Source organism: Bombina bombina, chromosome 5 (assembly GCF_027579735.1).
Source record: "Bombina bombina isolate aBomBom1 chromosome 5, aBomBom1.pri, whole genome shotgun sequence".
In the NCBI taxonomy this organism is placed as follows: domain Eukaryota; kingdom Metazoa; phylum Chordata; class Amphibia; order Anura; family Bombinatoridae; genus Bombina; species Bombina bombina.
In genome coordinates, this window is record NC_069503.1 from 1,051,283,330 (window position 1) to 1,051,305,683 (window position 22,354).

The 22,354-nt window shown below is 38.1% G+C and overlaps 1 protein-coding gene across 1 annotated transcript in view; it reads right to left on the reverse strand.

Moving 5' to 3' along the window:
* Positions 1–22,354, reverse strand: part of ENPP2 (ectonucleotide pyrophosphatase/phosphodiesterase 2) — a 136,005-nt gene that overhangs the window by 94,130 nt on the left and 19,521 nt on the right. The window contains 2 exon segments of the mRNA XM_053715316.1: positions 3,987–4,112; positions 9,476–9,631. Coding sequence (XP_053571291.1) covers positions 3,987–4,112; positions 9,476–9,631 — 282 coding nt within the window.

Consider the following 22,354-nt stretch of genomic DNA (forward strand, 5'->3'; position numbering starts at 1 on the left):
GTACCTGTAAAATAAAACCTAACCTACGTTACACTAACACCTAAGACTACACTATAATTAAATAAACTAAATTAAATACAATTACCTAAATTAAATTAGCTAAAGTACAAAAAAAACACACTAAATTACAGAAAATATTAAACAAATGACAGATATTTAAACTAATTACACCTAATCTAATAGATAAATATAAAAGCCCCCCCAAAATAAAAAACCCTAGCCTAAACTAAACTACCAATAGCCCTTAAAAGGGCCTTTTGCGGGGCATTGCCCCAAAGTAATCAGCTCTTTCACCTGTAAAAAAAAAATATAAACAACCCCCCAACAGTAAAACTCACCACCCACACAACCAACACACCAAATAAAATACTGTCTAAAAAAACCTAAGCTCCCCATTGCCCTGAAAAGGGCATTTGGATGGGCATTGCCCTTAAAAGGGCAGTTAGCTCTATTGCAGCCCAAAGTCCCTAACCTAAAAATAAAACCCACCCAATACACCCTTAAAAAAAAAAAAACTAACACTAACCCCCTGAAAATCGACTTACCGGGAGAAGTCTTCATCCAAGCCAGGCCGAAGTCCTCAACAAAGCCGGGAGAAGTCTTCATCCAAGCCGGGTGAAGTGGTCCTCCAGACGGGCAGAAGTCTTCATCCAGACGGCATCTTCTATCTTCATCCATCCGGCGCGGAGCGGGTCCATCTTCAAGACATCCGACGCAGAGCATCCTCTTCATTCAACGACTAAAGCTGAATTAAGGTACCTTTAAGTGACGTCATCCAAGATGGCGTCCCTTAGATTCCGATTGGCTGATAGAATTCTATCAGCCAATCTGAATTAAGGTAGAAAAAAAATCCTATTGGCTCATGCAATCAGCCACTAGCATTGAAGTTCAATCCTATTGGCTGATCCAATCAGCCAATAGGATTGAGCTCGCATTCTATTGGCTGATTGGATCAGCCAATAGGATTGAACTTCAATCCTATTGGCTGATTGCATCAGCCAATAGGATTTTTTCTACCTTAATTCCGATTGGCTGATAGAATTCTATCAGCCAATCGGAATCTAAGGTACTTCATCTTGGATGACGTCACTTAAAGGTACCTTCATTCAGCTTTAGTCGTCGGATGAAGAGGATGCTCGGCGTCGGATGTCTTGAAGATGGACCCGCTCAGCGCCAGATAGATGAAGATAGAAGATGCCGTCTGGATGAAGACTTCTGCCCGTCTGAGGACCACTTCGCCCGGCTTGGATGAAGACTTCTCCCGGGTTCGTTGAGGACTTCGGCCCGGCTTTGATGAAGACTTCTCCTGGTAAGTCGATCTTCAGGGGGTTAGTGTTAGGTTTTTTTAAGGGTGTATTGGGTGGGTTTTATTTTTAGGTTAGGGACTTTGGGCTGCAATAGAGCTAACTGCCCTTATAAGGGCAATGCTCATCCAAATGCCCTTTTCAGGGCAATGGGGAGCTTAGGTTTTTTAGATAGTATTTTATTTGGGGGGTTGGTTGTATTTTTGTTTACAGGTAAAAGAGCTGATTACTCTGGGGCAATACCCCGCAAAAGGCCCTTTTAAGGGCTATTGGTAGTTTAGTTTAGGCTAGGGGTTTTTTTTATTTTGGGGGGGCTTTTTTTATTTTAATAGGGCTATTAGATTAGGTGTAATTCATTTAAAAATATGTAATTTGTTTATTATTTTCTGAAATTTAGTGTTTGTTTGTTTTTTGTACTTTAGCTAATTTAATTTAGGTAATTGTATTTAATTTAGTTAATTTATTTAATTATAGTGTAGTGTTAGGTGTTAGTGTAACTTAGGTTAGGTTTTATTTTACAGGTACTTTTGTCTTTATTTTAGCTAGGTAGTTATTAAATAGTTAATAACTATGTAATAACTATTCTACCTAGTTAAAATAAATACAAACTTGCCTGTAAAATAAAAATAAACCATAAGCTAGCTACAATGTAACTATTAGTTATATTGTAGCTAGCTTAGGGTTTATTTTATAGGTAAGTATTTAGTTTTAAATAGGAATAATTTAGTTAATGATAGGAATATTTATTTAGATTTATTGTAATTATATTTAAGTTAGGGGGTGTTAGGGTTAGACTTAGGTTTAGGGGTTAATAACTTTAATATAGTGGCGGCAACGTTGGGGGTGGCAGATTAGGGGTTAATAAATGTAGGTAGGTTGCCACAACATTGGGGATGGCAGATTAGGGGTTAATAAATAGTATGTAGGTGTCGGCGGTGTCCGGAGCAGCAGATTAGGGGTTAATAATTTTGTTTTAGTGTTTGCGATGCGGGAGGGCCTCGGTTTAGGGGTTAATAGGTAGTTTATGGGTGTTAGTGTACTTTTAAGCACTTTAGTTATGAGTTTTATGTTACAGCCTTGTAGCATAAAACTCATAACTACTGACTTTTAAATGCGTTAGGACTCTTGACAGGGTAGGGTGTACCGCTAACTTTTTGGCCTCCCAGGACAGATTCATAATACCGGTGCTATGGAAGTCCCATAGAAAAAAAAAAACTTTACGAAGTTTACGTAAGTCGTTTTGCGGTAAGGCCAAAGAAGTGTGCGGTGACCCTAAACCTTCAAGACTCTTAATACCAGCGGACATAAAAAAGCAGCGTTAGGACCTCTTAACGCTGCTTTTTTACCATAACGCACAACTCGTAATCTAGCCGATAGACTTTAATTTGAATCCATTTTTAAAAGTAATTTTTGAATGTTGCATTTGAAGAAAAAAAAAAGTGTACGTAACCATTCAAAAACATTCCAATAGCAAAACAGATGTCATGGGGGAACATTGACATTACAATTCTACTTTCAATACAAAGAGAATTGACCATCTCAAAAAACACAATTCTCAAGGCAAAATATAATTTACAAAAGAAACTATAGGACAGGATATAAATGCAAGAAATATTGTACACATGCATAGAGTATACCATAGTTGGCAGAGCATCCAATGTCCTTGCATTTTGCAAGATAGTCCTAGTTTGGGGTTCTGCCTTAATGCACAACCCGTCGACATCATGCACAGTTTCTGCCATAGCAGTCTAATAATCTAGAGCAGGGGTGCCCATGCTTTTTTGTGTTGGGATCTTCTTTTCAAAATGACCAGCTCAACAAGATCTACCCACTAAAAATGGGCTGGCTCATAAGCTTACATTCCTGCTTTTTTTTCAAATAAAGATACCAAGAGAATGAAGAAAAATTGATTATAGGAGTAAATTAGAAAGTTGTTTAAAATTGCATGTTCTATATCTGAATCATTGGGGAAAAATTGTGTGTTTCATATCCCTTTAAGGTTGCATGATTTAGCAACACCTGATGACAAAAGCAGCACTGACTGTAATTTGGGTTAACAGGAGCAACTCCTTGTGCCATGTTACAAAACACTGCATTCAAATTACTGCCACTGACCCCCTTTACTTTGCGCCGCGGGCTTGGCCTGATATGACCCAGTTAGGCTCACACAAATAAATTTCAATAGCGCGCCGTGCAGACAATTTCTTACCGGGTCAACACATTCATTTGCCAGTTGTCAATCAGACTTCTTCCTTTAGCATAGCACAGCAGCCTCCGCCTCATCTATTGACGCTTACCCTCCTAACTATACTTTACCGCCATATCCATTAGGAGAGTACCCACTCAACCATGCCTTTGATAGGCCAATTGTGTTGTCGTTAAAAAATTATCTACATTGTTTGGTTGAAATAGATATCCCTCAAGAACCAATCCTGTAGCACTTTTCGTGCCCGACCATCAGACTTTTTAATGACCTGCCCCTACACACACTGCGGTAGATAAAGCGGTATCCCTAGCAACCATACTCTACTCAAGATCAAGTGTTAAGATCGCATAACTTGACCACATCATTTTGATCACATCGGCCTCAATCTACCAGCAGAGCCTTTGTAATCTACTTATTGGGCACCCCTGATCTAGAGCTTCTTGAAAATCAATAACAAGAGAATGAAAGACATTAACCTTTGCATGTTACTTGATAATTAGTACAACAATCTCCTTTTGCCATGCAGTCATCAGAGCAGTGACATGCGCTCTCCTCACTTCTCGCTTCACCACATCGATCTTTTGTGCATTCGTAGCCACGTGCTAAAAAAAGAGAAATGAAAACTAAATTAAAATTGGTTAAAATGGAAAGCTGAATCATTTGTAAATCAAAACCTTTCAGAATCAGTGGAATCAGACGTTATTTGAAAAGCTGATCTCTCTTTTCTGTTGTTTATTGAAAACATTCTATTTAGTTGAAGGTAAATTCTTATTGGAATTGTGTCATAGGGGGGTACTTTTGTATACAAACTGTAATAGAAAGGCTTAATTTTACCAAGTACAGAAAAATTACGGTTTACCCAAGTATCCAATGTAAATAAATGTAGTTACCCACACAATTATCCATTGAATATATAGATATAATCACATATTAAAGGGATGCTTTTTTTTAAATATAGATACCAAGAGAATGAAGAACATTGATAATAGGAGTAAATTAGAAAGTTGCATACTCTATCTGAATCATGAAAGAAAGAATTTGGGTTTACTATCTCTTTAAGAGATTATACATTATCACAAATGAAATAGGACATGAAGGATCTTAACATTTGACCTACAATGTCTTATAGAACTCATGTCATCTGTATCTTAGAAGGCATGCGTTCATCTCTGAAGCCAAGAATGATGACAACAAGGAGAAATGATAATACAGAAAAATGTATCAAAAGTGACCTTAGTAATCCCCAGATTACTTAACCAAACAAAACCAAATGCTACAAATTCTTAGGGTACTCTAAATACAGTGCTCCAAACACAATTCACAAGTCAGAGAAGGATGATAGATACAAAACCCATAAAGTGCTGTTACTACAATGAGTTGCCACGTTCACCTCTCTTTGGGTTAACTAGTTGGCTAAATCATAATAAATGTTTACCAATATCCACATAGAATGTGTTTTTGGAAAACATAACATGTTTAATCTCATTAGTACTGCAAGGACACTCAAAAAAATTACTATGCATGTTTCTGGGTAGGAAGGACAGATGCCTATATAACGATTTAATGCTAAATAAAAGGAAAAAAATTGCCCACATGCAGGTGAGTTTTTTGATCTGTGGACCCAAAGAGTCTATATGCACAGAGTGAGTGCATAGGGTTGTGTTTCTTAGAGCAGTGATTTTTAACCTTTTTTTGCCGTGGCACACTTTTTTACATTAAAAAAATCCTGTGGCACACCACCATCCCAAAATTAAAAAAAAAAAAAAAATCACACATTGTAGCCTAATATAGCATATATATATATATATATATATATATATATATACATACACACACACAAACACACACATACTGTATGTATTGTGCTGTTATGCCATGCCTCCTACAAACTACCCCTGCACTGGGAGTAAAAAACAAGCAAAGCTTAAAAAATATGTCACACTGTTGTCAGTCTGCCGTGGCACACCTGAGGATCTCTCACGGCACACTAGTGTGCCACGGCACACTGGTTGAAAAACACTGTCTTAGAGAATTACACAAAAATTGAACGTGTGCAGAAGTTAACAGTTTTATATATTTATGAGATTACAATTGTTTATATATACACATATATATGCGTTCCTAAGCCAGACCCAGAAAAACAGATGTTCCTGTGTGTTTACAATGCACACAGTACAAAAAGAAGCCTTTATTGAAAGAAATACAAAACATGCATACATCTCTCCTTAAAAAAAAAAACTCTAACTACAGTGTATGCCGAGATCTTTGTGAAACTGTAAAACATAGAAACAGTATTATGTTGCAGAAGTTATGAGTACAGCAAAGTATAAGTGGCAAAGCCACAAATAAGTTTAGCAAGGTCTGTCCTAACAAATATCCTTATGTCCTATTAGCCCTTTAAACAGAGTCTAACAAACTGAACACTGTTTGATTTAGGGGCTTGCTGGTATCATACCCTGTCTTAGGTAAAACGTCATAAAAAGTGACATTCATTGAATCTAGCAGGTATTTATTAAGTGGTTTATTTAATTAGAGAGAGTGGGGACTCAGACCAGATGAAATACAACCCCCTCCTACATTCAGTATCTCAAAACCACACTTACTGTATGTCTTGCTCCAATTAACCCCTTCACCCCCAGAGACACTTTCAGGAATTATTTTCATTTCTAATTAGTGGTTTTTATTTTATTTTGTTAAAGATTATCTGATGGCAAACTAATTTATGTAATCATATAGACATTACCAAGAGAGTGTCAAACATCATAAAAAAGGATCTATATACTTACATAAATAAGAAAAAGCACACACATTTTTTATCATTTTAATAAAAATTGCTTCTTACCTACACATATTTTAAAATTGAATTTGCAAGTGGAAAGCATGATATTGACCAGGCTAAAAAAGATTTTTTTGGAACTGGTCACAATTCCTTTAAGTATAACTGCATAGCTAAGAATGCAATTACAGTAGCCAGACCAAGAGATTGTGCAATATTTACTCCATCCCTCCATACAAGTCCACGTATAAGGTGAGCTTTGCATGAAGCAGAATAGCACAGTATACATTTAAAGGGACAGCAAAGTCATAATTAGACATTCCTGATTTCATGACCGTACATACAATTTTAAACAACTTTCCATTTTACTTCTATAATTTAATTTAACTCCTTATCTTGTTATTCTTTGTTGAAGGGTTTATCTAGATAAGCTCAGCACCTGGGTGCTAGCTGCTGATTGGTGGCATATTGTCATTGGCTGACACCTGTAGGCTTGCCAGAAACCGCAGTTATGAAGCAGCGGTCACAAGAGCTGCTGGTGCAATGCTGAATACGGAGAGCGTATTGCTCTCCGCATTCAGCGAGGTCTGTCGGACCTGATCCGCACTGTTGGATCAGGTCCAACAGACCGTTGTAAAATAGGCCTCCAGGTGTTCAGTTAGCAACCAGTAGTGCATTACTGCTCAATCAACAAATGATACCAAGAGAATGAAGCAAATTTGATAATAGAAGTAAACTTGAAAATTGTTTAAAAAAATTGTATGTTCTACCTAAATCATGAAAGAAAAATATTGGGTTCCATGTCCCTTTAAAATAAGGTATAAGGACTGTGCATATGGTGTGAGAGGCTATCTGGTCTAGGTATCATGTGGGTATATACCTAACTTTAAAGGGTGTAGGGTCTGAGGTGAGAAGGCTGTGTTCCACCATGGATAGTGACCAGATATAAAGAGAGTACATTCATAAAAACCGTATTCGATAGACAGATATTGCAAGATATCAGGGACAACATGCAAGAAGGGAAACAGGAGTGGAACATAAAATTTGTGCCCATAAATTATTATGAAACTATTAAAATGTGTGTAGGCCAGGCACAAAAATAATAATTTGGAAACAAACAGGAAGAAGTAGACAAATTATATGTAAAAATCTTTAGTGCGATGCAACTCAAAATATGTATGAAAACCATGTGTTAAAATCGTAGTAATATTTCAGGGCATTTTGCTTTATGTTGTGCCGTTTTTCCCACTATTGAAAACAAATTGTACTTTTCATCTAAAAATAGCATGCACATTTTACAAAATAATTCTACTACAAAATAAAAAACAGATATGAACAGATGTTTAATGGTCTTACAATGTAAAATTAAAAAGTGCAATATAAACCAATACATTTTAAATACTGCAGCTGCTCAGAGTGCCAGTGGGGCTTGTATCATGTCAGTAATTAACAAATTGAGCCATTACCAGATGGTATAGCACCTTAGGTTCTCTGAGCAAGTGCTATGTTTAAAATGCTAGTGCACGGTGCATACTTAAATACACTTAATACAGCTATAGCTTTTATTAGAAGCATTTTTGCCAATGTATATTATAAAAATGCAACAATATGGATTCCAATTTTGGCTGGAATGTCCCTTTCAATAAGTAGATCCATACCAGCATTCTCTGTGTACAATGCATCTAGCAGATTATTGGCATTATTGGTAGTTGCATTTTAGGCTCGCAATGTATCAAAGGTTTTCAGTAGAAAGGCTATTTAAATGGATTTGCTGCTCAAAATATATATATTTTTCTTAATTGTTTGGTAAAGTATAGCTCTAGGTATCAAAAAAACTTTCATTAAAATGTATTTATGCACTGATTCACAGTGTAAGCAAGTCAACCCGAACATCCAAAAAGGAAGTCTGTGCTTTCCAGAAATTTTTTTTTTAAACAAATGAGTTTGAAATTAAAGGGTTACTCAAGAAACAAAAATGCTTTTTAGCTCATTAAAAACATTCTAATTCGAAAAATGTACATATTTTAATTCAAGATAATGCTGTTTAACCATAGCAAAGAGCATAAAAACACATAGGTAAAGACCTCAAAAGCTTTGTGTTACAATATCCCTTTAAAAGTACACCCACTTCCCTATATTAAGAAGATAAATTAAATAAGACTTTGGGAGTTGTCAAGCATGTCCAGGCACGATCTGTATTTTTTAACTAAATTTTATAAAAAATATATATTGTTTACTTTTTTTTTTTTTTTTTTTATTACCCCATGCCAGAAATCCTTGTATTAAAGTGATACTAAACCCAATTTTTTTCTTTTATGATTTGGATAGAGCAGAAATTTTAAGCAACTTTCTAATTTACTCCTATTATATTTTTTCTTTGTTCTCTTGCTATCTTTATTTGAAAAGCAGGGATATAATTCTTAGAAGCAGGCCCAATCTGCCACCAATCAGTAAGCACTATCTAGTGTGCTGAACCAAAAATGGGCTGGCTGATGCTAAGTTTACATTTCTGCTTTTTCAAATAAAGATAGCAAGAGAATGGAGAAATTGATAATAGGAGTAAACTAGAAAGTTGCTTAAAATTGCTGCTCTATATGAATCATAAAAGAAAATATTTGGGTTTAGTGTCCCTTTAAAGATCTCATGTTTTCTATTGCGTAGCATGGCAATGAATAACTCAAGAGATTGACAAAGTTACAACAATGTTCAATTCTCTGGAACTAGGGAAATAATGTAATTGCTATACAACTTAAAAATAATGTTTGTACTTTTTAAAGCTATAAGTGAAGCTTCCTGTTACTCTAACAAATGGTTTGAAAGTGACATAAAAACACAAATTTTTACTTTCACAATTCCGATAGAGAATACAGTTTTAATCAACTTTCCAATTCACTTCTATTATCTAATTTGCTTCATTCTCTTGGTATCCTTTGTTGAAGGAGCAGCAATGCACTACTATGAGCTAGCTGAACACATCAGGTGAGCCAATGGCAAGAGACATATGAAACCACCAATCAGCAGCTTGCTCCCAGTAGTGCATTGCTTCTCCTGAGCCTAGGTGTATTTTTTTTAACAAAGGATACTAAGAGAATGAAGCAACAGATAACAAAAGTAAATTGGGAAGTTAATATTTACATGATCTAAGTGATGAACGTTTAATTAACCCTTCATGGGTCAATGGGCACTTACCGGACTTTAAACAGTGCTCATCAAAATCTTGACAACAACTGTTGTAGCTCTTACAAAGATTGTCACATCGGCAGCCAGGAGGCTCAGCCTCTTGAAGTTCAAAGCACCGACCCTTGCAGGAGCCAGAAGTGCTGATCCAAGAAGAATCGGACAGAACTGCAAAGAAAAAAAAATGGAAACCAAAATAACATATCAGGACAAAGGTTGGAAGTTAAAGAGACACTAAACACTAAATAAATGCTAGATAGAATGAGGCAGTCAAAGAAAAGATTTGTCTGAGAATAACAACATGTAGATGTATCGTTTAAAGGCACAACTGGCTGTTACTCCAGAGGACACAGCCAGTAAATCAGTTAGGGATATCATATGGATGTATTCACTAGTGTCCTCTGGACTAACAACCAATTGTGTCTTAGTGTTCTTCAGAAGCAACAGTAAACACAGATTTTTCATGCATAGACACGGTTATGTATCCAAAGCAAAGATTAGTTTTAGTCTAGTCAAAATTAGCTTTTCGTGATTCAGATAGGGCATGCAATTTCAAACAACTTTCCAATTTACTTTAATATCAAATTTGCTTTGCTCTCTTGGTATTCTTTGTAGAGAGCTAAACCTAAGTAGGCTCATATGCTAATCTCTAAGACGTTGAACTGCCTCTTACCTCAGTGCATTTCGACAGTTTTTGACAGTTAGACAACGTTAGTTCATGTGTGCCATATAGAAAACATTGTGCTTACTCCTGTGGAGTTATTTATGAGTCAGCACTGATGGGCTCAAATGCAAGTATGTCAAAAGAACTGAGATAAGGGGGCAGTTTGCAGAGATTTAGAAACAAGGTAATCACAGGAGGTAAAACGTGTATTAATATAAGTGTTAGTTATGCAAAACTGGGGAATGGATAATAAAGAGATTATCTATCTTTTAAACAATACAAATTCTGGAGTAGACTGTCCCTTTAAAGGGATATAAAAACATAATTTATGCTTACCTGATAAATTCCTTTCTTCTGTTGTGTGATCAGTCCACGGGTCATCATTACTTCTGGGATATAACTCCTCCCCAACAGGAAATGCAAGAGGATTCACCCAGCAGAGCTGCATATAGCTCCTCCCCTCTACGTCAGTCCCAGTCATTCGACCAAGAATCAACGAGAAAGGAGTAACCAAGGGTGAAGTGGTGACTGGAGTATAATTTAAAAGATATTTACCTGCCTTAAAACAGGGCGGGCCGTGGACTGATCACACAACAGAAGAAAGGAATTTATCAGGTAAGCATAAATTATGTTTTCTTCTGTTATGTGTGATCAGTCCACGGGTCATCATTACTTCTGGGATACCAATACCAAAGCAAAAGTACACGGATGACGGGAGGGATAGGCAGGCTCATTATATAGAAGGAACCACTGCCTGAAGAACCTTTCTCCCAAAAATAGCCTCCGAAGAAGCAAAAGTGTCAAATTTGTAAAATTTGGAAAAAGTATGAAGCGAAGACCAAGTTGCAGCCTTGCAAATCTGTTCAACAGAGGCCTCATTCTTAAAGGCCCAAGTGGAAGCCACAGCTCTAGTGGAGTGAGCTGTAATTCTTTCAGGAGGCTGCTGACCAGCAGTCTCATAGGCTAAACGTATTATGCTACGAAGCCAAAAAGAGAGAGAGGTAGCAGAAGCTTTTTGACCTCTCCTCTGTCCAGAATAAACGACAAACAGGGAAGAAGTTTGGCGAAAATCTTTAGTTGCCTGCAAGTAGAACTTGAGGGCACGAACTACATCCAGATTGTGTAGAAGACGTTCCTTCTTTGAAGAAGGATTTGGACACAAGGATGGAACAACAATCTCTTGATTGATATTCCTGTTAGTGACCACCTTAGGTAAGAACCCAGGTTTAGTACGCAGAACCACCTTGTCTGAGTGAAAAATCAGATAAGGAGAATCACAATGTAAGGCTGATAACTCAGAGACTCTTCGAGCCGAGGAAATAGCCATTAAAAACAGAACTTTCCAAGATAACAATTTTATATCAATGGAATGAAGGGGTTCAAATGGAACACCCTGTAAAACGTTAAGAACTAAGTTTAAACTCCATGGCGGAGCAACAGCTTTAAACACAGGCTTGATCCTAGCTAAAGCCTGACAAAAAGCCTGGACGTCTGGATTTTCTGACAGACGCCTGTGTAACAAGATGGACAGAGCTGAAATCTGTCCCTTTAATGAACTAGCTGATAAACCCTTTTCTAATCCTTCTTGTAGAAAAGACAATATCCTAGAGATCCTAACCTTACTCCAGGAGTAATGTTTGGATTCGCACCAGTATAGGTATTTACGCCATATTTTATGGTAAATCTTTCTGGTAACAGGCTTCCTAGCCTGTATCAGGGTATCAATAACCGACTCAGAAAAACCACGTTTTGATAAAATCAAACGTTCAATTTCCAAGCAGTCAGCTTCAGAGAAGTTAGATTTTGATGTTTGAATGGACCCTGTATCAGAAGGTCCTGTCTTAGAGGTAGAGACCAAGGCGGACAGGATGACATGTCCACTAGATCTGCATACCAAGTCCTGCGTGGCCATGCAGGCGCTATTAGAATCACTGATGCTCTCTCCTGCTTGATTTTGGCAATCAATCGAGGAAGCAGCGGAAAGGGTGGAAACACATAAGCCATCCCGAAGTTCCAAGGTGCTGTCAAAGCATCTATCAGAACCGCTCCCGGATCCCTGGATCTGGACCCGTAGCGAGGAAGTTTGGCGTTCTGGCGAGACGCCATGAGATCTATCTCTGGTTTGCCCCAACGTCGAAGTATTTGGGCAAAGACCTCCGGATGAAGTTCCCACTCCCCCGGATGAAAAGTCTGGCGACTCAAGAAATCCGCCTCCCAGTTCTCCACTCCCGGGATGTGGATTGCTGACAGGTGGCAAGAGTGAGACTCTGCCCAGCGAATTATCTTTGATACTTCCACCATTGCTAGGGAGCTTCTTGTCCCTCCCTGATGGTTGATGTAAGCTACAGTCGTGATGTTGTCCGACTGAAACCTGATGAACCCCCGAGTTGTTAATTGGGGCCAAGCTAGAAGGGCATTGAGAACTGCCCTCAATTCCAGAATGTTTATTGGAAGGAGACTCTCCTCCTGATTCCATAGTCCCTGAGCCTTCAGAGAATTCCAGACAGCGCCCCAACCTAGTAGGCTGGCGTCTGTTGTTACAATTGTCCAGTCTGGCCTGCTGAATGGCATCCCCCTGGACAGGTGTGGCCGATGAAGCCACCATAGAAGAGAATTTCTGGTCTCTTGATTCAGATTCAGAGTAGGGGACAAATCTGAGTAATCCCCATTCCACTGACTTAGCATGCATAATTGCAGAGGTCTGAGGTGTAGGCGTGCAAAAGGTACTATGTCCATTGCCGCTACCATTAAGCCGATCACCTCCATGCATTGAGCTACTGACGGGTGTTGAATGGAATGAAGGACACGGCATGCATTTTGAAGCTTTGTTAACCTGTCCTCTGTCAGGTAAATCTTCATTTCTACAGAATCTATAAGAGTCCCCAAGAATGGAACTCTTGTGAGAGGAAAAAGAGAACTCTTCTTTTCGTTCACTTTCCATCCATGCGACCTTAGAAATGCCAGAACCAACTCTGTATGAGACTTGGCAGTTTGAAAGCTTGAAGCTTGTATTAGAATGTCGTCTAGGTATGGAGCTACCGAAATCCCTCGCGGTCTTAGTACCGCCAGAAGGGCACCCAGAACCTTTGTGAAGATTCTTGGAGCCGTAGCCAATCCGAATGGAAGAGCTACAAACTGGTAGTGCCTGTCTAAGAAGGCAAACCTTAGATACCGGTGATGATCTCTGTGGATCGGTATGTGAAGGTAAGCATCCTTTAAATCCACTGTGGTCATGTACTGACCCTCTTGGATCATGGGTAAGATTGTCCGAATAGTTTCCATTTTGAACGATGGAACTCTTAGGAATTTGTTTAGAATCTTTAAATCTAAGATTGGCCTGAAAGTTCCCTCTTTTTTGGGAACTACAAACAGGTTTGAGTAGAACCCTTGTCCTTGTTCCGACCGCGGAACCGGATGGATCACTCCCATTATTAACAGATCTTGTACGCAGCGTAGAAACGCTTCTCTCTTTATCTGGTTTGTTGACAACCTTGACAGATGAAATCTCCCTCTTGGGGGAGATATTTTGAAGTCTAGAAGGTATCCCTGAGATATGATCTCTAGTGCCCAGGGATCCTGAACATCTCTTGCCCAGGCCTGGGCGAAGAGAGAGAGTCTGCCCCCTACTAGATCCGGTCCCGGATCGGGGGCTCTCGGTTCATGCTGTCTTTGGGGCAGCAGCAGGTTTCCTGGCCTGCTTGCTCTTGTTCCAGGACTGGTTAGGCTTCCAGCCTTGCCTGTAACGAGCAACAGCTCCTTCCTGTTTTGGTGCAGTGGAGGTTGATGCTGCTCCTGTTTTAAAGTTCCGGAAGGGACGAAAATTAGACTGTCTAGCCTTAGCTTGGCTTTGTCTTGAGGTAGGGCGTGGCCCTTACCTCCTGTAATGTCAGCGATAATCTCTTTCAAACCGGGCCCAAATAAAGACTGCCCCTTGAAAGGTATATTAAGTAATTTGGACTTAGAAGTAACATCAGCTGACCAGGATTTTAGCCACAGCGCCCTACGTGCCTGTATGGCGAATCCTGAGTTCTTAGCCGTAAGTTTGGTTTAAATGTACTACGGCCTCCGAAATGAAGGAATTAGCTAGTTTAAGGACTCTAAGCCTGTCCGTAATGTCGTCTAGCGTAGATGAACTAAGGTTCTCTTCAAGCGACTCAATCCAAAATGCTGCCGCAGCCGTAATCGGCGCGATACATGCAAGGGGTTGTAATATAAAACCTTGTTGAACAAACATTTTCTTAAGGTAACCCTCTAATTTTTTATCCATTGGATCAGAGAAAGCACAGCTATCCTCCACCGGGATAGTGGTACGCTTAGCTAAAGTAGAAACTGCTCCCTCCACCTTGGGGACCGTTTGCCATAAGTCCCGAGTGGTGGCGTCTATTGGAAACATCTTTCTAAATATTGGAGGGGGTGAGAACGGCACACCGGGTCTATCCCACTCCTTAGTAACAATTTCAGTTAGTCTCTTAGGTATAGGAAAAACGTCAGTACTCGCCGGTACCGCAAAGTATTTATCCAACCTACACAGTTTCTCTGGTATTGCAACGGTGTTACAATCGTTGAGAGCTGCTAAGACCTCCCCTAGTAATACACGGAGGTTCTCCAATTTAAATTTAAAATTTGAAATATCTGAGTCCAATCTGTTTGGATCAGAACCGTCACCCACAGAATGAAGCTCTCCGTCCTCATGCTCTGCGAGCTGTGACGCAGTATCAGACATGGCCCTAGCATTGTCAGCGCACTCTGTTCTCACCCCAGAGTGATCACGCTTGCCTCTTAGTTCTGGTAATTTAGACAAAACTTCAGACATAACAGTAGCCATATCTTGTAATGTTATCTGTAATGGCCGCCCAGATGTACTAGGCGCCAAAATATCACGCACCTCCCGGGCGGGAGATGCAGGTACTGCCGCGTGAGGCGAGTTAGTCGGCATAACTCTCCCTTCGCTGTTTGGTGAAATTTGTTCACATTGTACAGATTGACTTTTATTTAAAGTAGCATCAATACAGTTAGTACATAAATTTCTATTGGGCTCCACCTTGGCATTGGAACAAATGACACAGATATCTTCCTCTGAGTCAGACATGTTTAACACACTAGCAAAAAACTTACAACTTGGTTATAATCTTTTTTAGCAAAAAACGTACTGTGTCTCAAAGAGGTACTAACGATTAAATGACAGTTGAACTAGTGAACTGAAAAACAGTTATAGCATCAAACTTTAAAACAACAAAACTTTTAGCAAAGGTTTGTTCCCATTAGTAAAATAACAATAATTAAATATGACATAAAAAATACAAAGCAACGTTTTTATTCACAGTCACTATAAGAATTCTCACAGCTCTGCTGAGAGAATTTACCTCCCTTCAAAGAAGTTTGAAGACCCCTGAGATCTATCAGAGATGAACCGGATCATGCAGGAAAAATAAAAGTAACTGACTGGTATTTTTTGATGCGTAGCAAAGAGCGCCAAAAACGGCCCCTCCCTCTCCCACACAGCAGTGAAGAGAAACGAAACTGTCACAATTAAAGCAAAAAAACTGCCAAGTGGAAAATAATGCCCAAATATTTATTCACACAGTACCTCAGCAATGTAAACGATTCTACATTCCAGCAAAAACGTTTAACATGATAAATAGTTATTAAAAAGGATTAGTGACCTTTAACAGAGTAGTTCCGGTGAAATACCATCCCCAGAATACTGAAGTGTATACATACATGTCATTTTAACGGTATGGCAGGATTTTCTCATCAATTCCATTCAGAAAATAAAAACTGCTACATACCTCAATGCAGATTCATCTGCCCGCTGTCCCCTGATCTGAAGCCTTTACCTCCCTCAGATGGCCGAGAACAGCAATATGATCTTAACTACTCCGGTTAAAATCATAGTAAAAAACTCTGACAGATTCTTCTTCAAACTCTGCCAGAGAAGTAATAACACGCTCCGGTGCTATTTAAAATAACAAACTTTTGATTGAAGTCATAAAAACTAAGTATAATCACCATAGTCCTCTCACACATCCTATCTAGTCGTTGGGTGCAAGAGAATGACTGAGACTGACGTAGAGGGGAGGAGCTATATGCAGCTCTGCTGGGTGAATCCTCTTGCATTTCCTGTTGGGGAGGAGTTATATCCCAGAAGTAATGATGACCCGTGGACTGATCACACATAACAGAAGAAACAGTCTGTTTCATTTTTATAATAAAAAAGCTCTAAGCAGTGGGATAACATTGCAAACATTGCAATATGTATTATTCATCATTTTTAAAAGGATTTTAACTTGTATATCCCTTTGTTAACTTAATTTGTGCATTACTTCCTGTCACAGCCACACAAGGGGTTGGAGTATCTACAGGAAGGCAAGGTAGTAGTTTTTCCTTTGAAGTGTTGAAGGGAGACACCTAATCTATCTCCAATCAGTTTAAAGCCCCCGTTCAGTAGAGGGCTTTTGCTACAAATTCATGTGATGATAGAACATAAGTTCTGTGATGCCTGCTTGCTCATTTACCTACAAGCAGTGGCTACACAGAGTTTAGCAATAAAACAAGTAAGCTGTTTGCCATTTTTAACACAATCTGTCTAAAGGTACTGTTTCATATCCATTTAAGAAGCAATACAATGCATTTTTTTTAATTAAACTAGAATGTCTCTTTAGCAAACATGACAAGACAATACTAAGCTAAATAAATTAAGGTGAAAACTATTTGCACATACCACAGCCAAATAAAACCCAAAAGTTTCCAAAACATCATCAGGTAACATTGTTATAAAAACACATGCACAAAAGCAACAATGGTATGTGCTTGCACATGGAATTTTTCAAGGGATATAGATAACATATTTTATGGAATTGAGAATAATCTTGTCTGGATAAATTTCTGTATATAAACAAAATTCATGGATATGATTGCTAGTATTAAATGGGTCACATTTTAATGGGGTTATTTAAGCTTAACTGGAGCTTTTTGTAAGTATGTTCAACCTTATCTACTATGTTATGTTACTTCATTTTTTGGAAAGCCATTCATTTCTTACCTCAACATAAAATTCATATAACTTTTATTCCCCTTGGAATTTACTAAGAAATGCAGATCACGTCCTGTGACATGTGAGGAACTGTACACCAATGACCTTTTGTAAACTTTCTTCAACCCTGGTAAACATTTGCCCTACAAAGCCAGTTTCAGGTCTTATTCATGTCTCTTTGTTTTCCTGAGGGAAAAGACCTTCCAGGAGACCAGACAGACAATTTAATTGTCAATTTAAAGAAAATGTTTTTCTATGCGATTTAGAAACGTTCACTTAAAAAAACAAACAAACAAAAAAAACACCTGTGATAGAAAACAAATACCTCAATGTCTGAGGGCTGAAAATATTTTAAACAAAGTAGTTAGTCAATACAGTATGTAGCAAACCGTTAAAATAACCTTAAAAAGGTTCCACTAGTTACTTAGAGCTGCAAAAAAAAAAAAAATAAGTACACTACGTTGATCAAATCCCTTATATATTTCAAGTCTACATCATTCATGCCTACTGTATTTTAATTTAATTTCACTGTTCTCTGTTATGAACTCCAAAATATTCTATCCAGTATATATAAAATCAGCATTTAAAAGGGACATGATATCCAAATGTTGAATCACTTGAAAATTATACAGCATATCTGTAAAAAAGTTTACTAGAAGACAAAAAAAACAAAAAAAAACAGGAAGATATTTTACATAAAAGTTTACTTAGTAGTTACATCCTATAGAAAATGCACTTTAAAGGGACATAAACCCCATTTTTTTTCTTTCAGGATTGAAATAAAACAACGTTCCTTTGTTTTCTTGCTGAAAAGCAGGAAGGTCGTAAGTTCAGGGGTGTGCATGTGTCTGCAGAGCTTGAAAAAGGCCTGTAAGAGGCTGAAACACGTTCTTTTATCCTGTATTTTAATAAATGTATTTTATGTTGGTGTATAAATAGTCACTTGCAGATTGCCACATTGGTATACTGTTAAGTGTTCTCAACACCTTTACCCTTTGCACATTGCTGACACCTGTGACGTCATCATTGGACCCGAGGAGAAGTCGCTACAGGTTAACAGCACGAGGGATGCTCCGGGTCTAGCGAGTGATTGCATACTGTTTGGGTTTCCCAGGATTGTACTGCACTATATTCACTTTCATCCTGCGAGTAGTTCTATTCTGCATGTCTTGTCCAGTGTTTATGCTTACTTCACTAGAGAAGTTTTTTCACCTTCTAGAGATCCGCTGCAACCGGCACGAGAGTTGGGAAGACGCTGTTGATACATCACTATATCCACACACTGTGTATCCAATTTTGATTGTATTGCATTAGTTTTGTTATGTATATTGTATCAATCTAAATATATTTAATGTTACTAAAGCGGGCAAGTACTTAATTCACAAGCTCTGTTGCCGTATATTCTTGTGAGATATATATATATATATATTATAGTCATGTCCCTTTTTAAGCAAATAATCAGAATACATGTCCCGGGACAAGCAAGGCATCCTGTATCCTGCAGCCACCTTATTTAGTAAGACCGACGTCAAAGGAAAAGCGAAGTTATTATCATCTAAACATGGGTAATGGATAAAAACACACTTACAAGTGTAAATGATATATGGACTGACGTTAAGCCATAATCAGAGACTTGCATAATCACTGCACACCTGGTACGGTATATTCTTTACAGAGTCCTGGTTAGACAGCTTTACAACCCAATAGAAATATAATGCAAAATTAGCTTTATATAAACCAATAAGAGGAAAAGCAGAGGGGGGGGGGGGATCCTTTACTACCATACATTAATAATGTCTGCTGAAATGTTAAAACCCAGGGGTATCTTGGTTTGTAATGTGAATATCCAATAAGCTTCTCTCTTTAAAAAGGAGGCTGTCCACATTACTCCCCGCCCCCCCACACACACACCATCCATTTAAATGCCCCCACGTGACACTGATGCTTTTCTATAAAATGGGTCATTGACCCCATTGGTCATTGACCCTGAACAGGGTCATTCAAGTGTTCCCTGATACACATTCCCACCTCTCTTGTGGTCAATCCTACATACTGCAGGTTCCAATCTGTACATATCATGTAAACCACACGGTGTGTCCTACAGCTAGTACAGCTGCTCACTTCATATAATATGCGAGTAATCTTTGATTGGAATCGTCCCGTCACCAACTCATGACTGCATGCTTTACAGTTTGTTGTCCCATATTTATAGTACCCTTTAAAGTATAACAATAGATAGAATATTTTCTAAAACGTACCATGCTTGGTGAGAAGAGATTCCCTAAAGTACGATTTCTCCTCAAAATAAAGCGACAACTGCTTCTAACTGTACAGATCTTCATCTCCCATTAAAATGGGTAAATTACTTTTAATGATTTTCACTATATTATTATTATTATCGGTTATTTGTAGAGCGCAACAGATTCCGCAGCGCTAATATCATTATATTGATTGCTAAATTGAGTACTAAATGTCAAATTTGTTTTCAGCCACTTTTCTGTGTAAGTTTGTATCTTTCAAGAGACACTGCCTCCCAATGCTATTGGCGGAGGCCCTTTGTATGAGCTCTAATTTATAACCCCTATCCAAGAGTCTATGTATTCCAGGTCCTTTTTTTTCCATCTGAGCAGTTTTGTATAAGCCTGATATATTCACCTTTTATTAAAGCAAAGCCTGTATAATTCTTGGGATGAGAGCTCCTTGCATCCAAAAGGCTATTTACTATAGATTTCCGAAATAATCAACTCAGAATTTGCTTCCCTTGTCTATCAGCCTATCTCCTCTAGTATAGGTGAACTCCAGACCCACTCTGTTGTCATTCAAATAAGATACAAAATTATTATCCAAAAATAGATTCCCCTCATAAACATGGGACAGCTCCCACCTACCCATGAAAAGGTTGGCATTGGAGTGGGCAAACTTTGCACTCATCGCCGTCCCACCTCTTTGGATGCAATCTAGCTATGCTTCACATGCAAGTGCAGAGAAATATGTTAACACTAAAACAGTGATAGCGTTTACTAGGAGCATTTTGCCAATACATGTATATATTGCAAATATGTTTCTGTTCAAAGATGTAATTCATCTATGTGTATTTAAATTTTGACCAGAATGTCCTATTAAGTGAAATCCCCCAAGATCACAGTAAAACAAAGTGCGAAAAGAGTAGCTAATGATCACAATAGCTTTCTTTTCGTAAATAGAGATGTTCAGGTGATCTTTTCTTGACAACTTTGTTTACAGAAATGCTGCATCACTCTCACATGATTTAGCATATGAGAATACCTCTTAAAAAATATGTTTTTTCCAGACCAATAAAAAGTGAAACACATAAATCAATATCACTTGTGTCCTTTCTGTTAATATTAATTGGCTGAGAAGGACAATTCCCATAGATTTAATTATGGAAAGCAACATATCACTAAAAGTCTGCTAAAAAAAAAAAAAAACATTTGTTTATCCAGGTCAGGAGCCCTCTTTAAAGTGAAGGTTAAGTTTACATGTGTTCAAGACATTAATGCATCATTGGCTAATATAATAAGCTGTTCGCTAAATTTATTCCATGTTATATGACATATTTCATTTTTTTTTTATTATACTAAGCTGCCTACCGTTAGCGTCTAAACTCCACCCCACCTCAGCTTCTGGATTTTGGATGCTGTTACGTATAGAGCGGCCCCACCCGCTCTATGCGCATCTCCAAAGCTCGTACACGACGAGCGCAAGCATTGCGCATGAGCAAACCTCAGATGTCTATCACCAATGCGCATGCAATACTCCTCAATCACAAACAACAATGCGCATGCGTTAATCGCCGTTTGCAACATAGCGCTGAAGGAACAACTATATAGTGTTCATTCAGTGCAATGTTGTGCGATTGAGAGATTAGCAGTTTTTGTTTAAGACCGGACACGTTGGTAACAATATTTAGTGTAGGTGGTCCTATTTAAAGCTACTACGCATGCGCGAACGGGAGCGCGCGCTGGAGTACAAAATATAGAATAGGACAGTAGCGCATGCGCTTTTGGAATAGTAGGCGGGTGACGTAGATCCACGGCCACCTAACGGCCAGAAATTCAATTGGTACTTATAAGAACGTGATCAAGAGGGGAAAAAAAACAAAAAAAAAGGGTTGATTGTTATCATCTTAAAATAGAGATTTTATACAGCGATAACTTTATTTCAAAGATGATTTCATACAGGTTGATGAATGAAACTCATATTTATTTGTGACAGATAATTGAATTCTATTTCGATATACAGGTAAGTTTACCTTCACTTTAAGATAAAATACAAGAGAAATAAAAGGACAACAGTGTCTGAGGGGAGAATATAGCCCTAGAGCTTTGAATGCTGACACAGATTGTCTATTAAAAACCTTGGGAATGCCAATGGGAGAGTGGGACACAGTTGATAGATAATTGGAAACACTGTTAAAATAACACATTATTATAGGAATTATTGACACATGGAAAAGGTTTGTAGCAAATGAAGCCAGTTCCATCAGATATAAAAAGAAAAACATTACTGTCCCTAATTAATTATTTTACTTGTTATGTTTGTGGTAATAACAGAGCCCCTGACAAAAGGGACACTGGATTGGTGGTTGTTTGGGCATCAGGAACACTGTTCACAGGTAGTGAGGGTATAGTGTGAGCACTTTGCAGAAAGTAAGTTGAGGTATTGGTTCCCAATGTCAAGCAAGAAATGCATGTAATGTATTAGTTCAAGAGGTCATTAATATGGAATAAGATCGCTGTAAAAAAGACACGTGATGCTTAGATTTGTATTCGTATGTCACAATATATGTAGAGTTGTAAAGAATCAAAACATGAGCCATTTTGTGAGCAATCTTATTCCATACATTAACAGCATCGGAAAAAGAATTAGTTAAATAAAAAAAACACAAAACAAGCAGACCTTGTAATGTTTCATTTATTTGACATCAATCACCATTTCAGAGACAATAGTGTCAAGTACTCACAGTTACCAAGCTCTGACGTGTGCAGACTGAACAAGGAATCAATGTTCTAAAGCTATTTAGCAGTCTTGCTATTGAATCTATTGTGCAGAGAAGTTTACTGATAATTCTGTTTAGGACAAACAAACAAAAAAATGATGTTATAGCCTCAGCCTCTTAAAAGTTTTGCCCCATTTGTATCCAACATTTTCTCAGACACCAATCCAGAGTTCT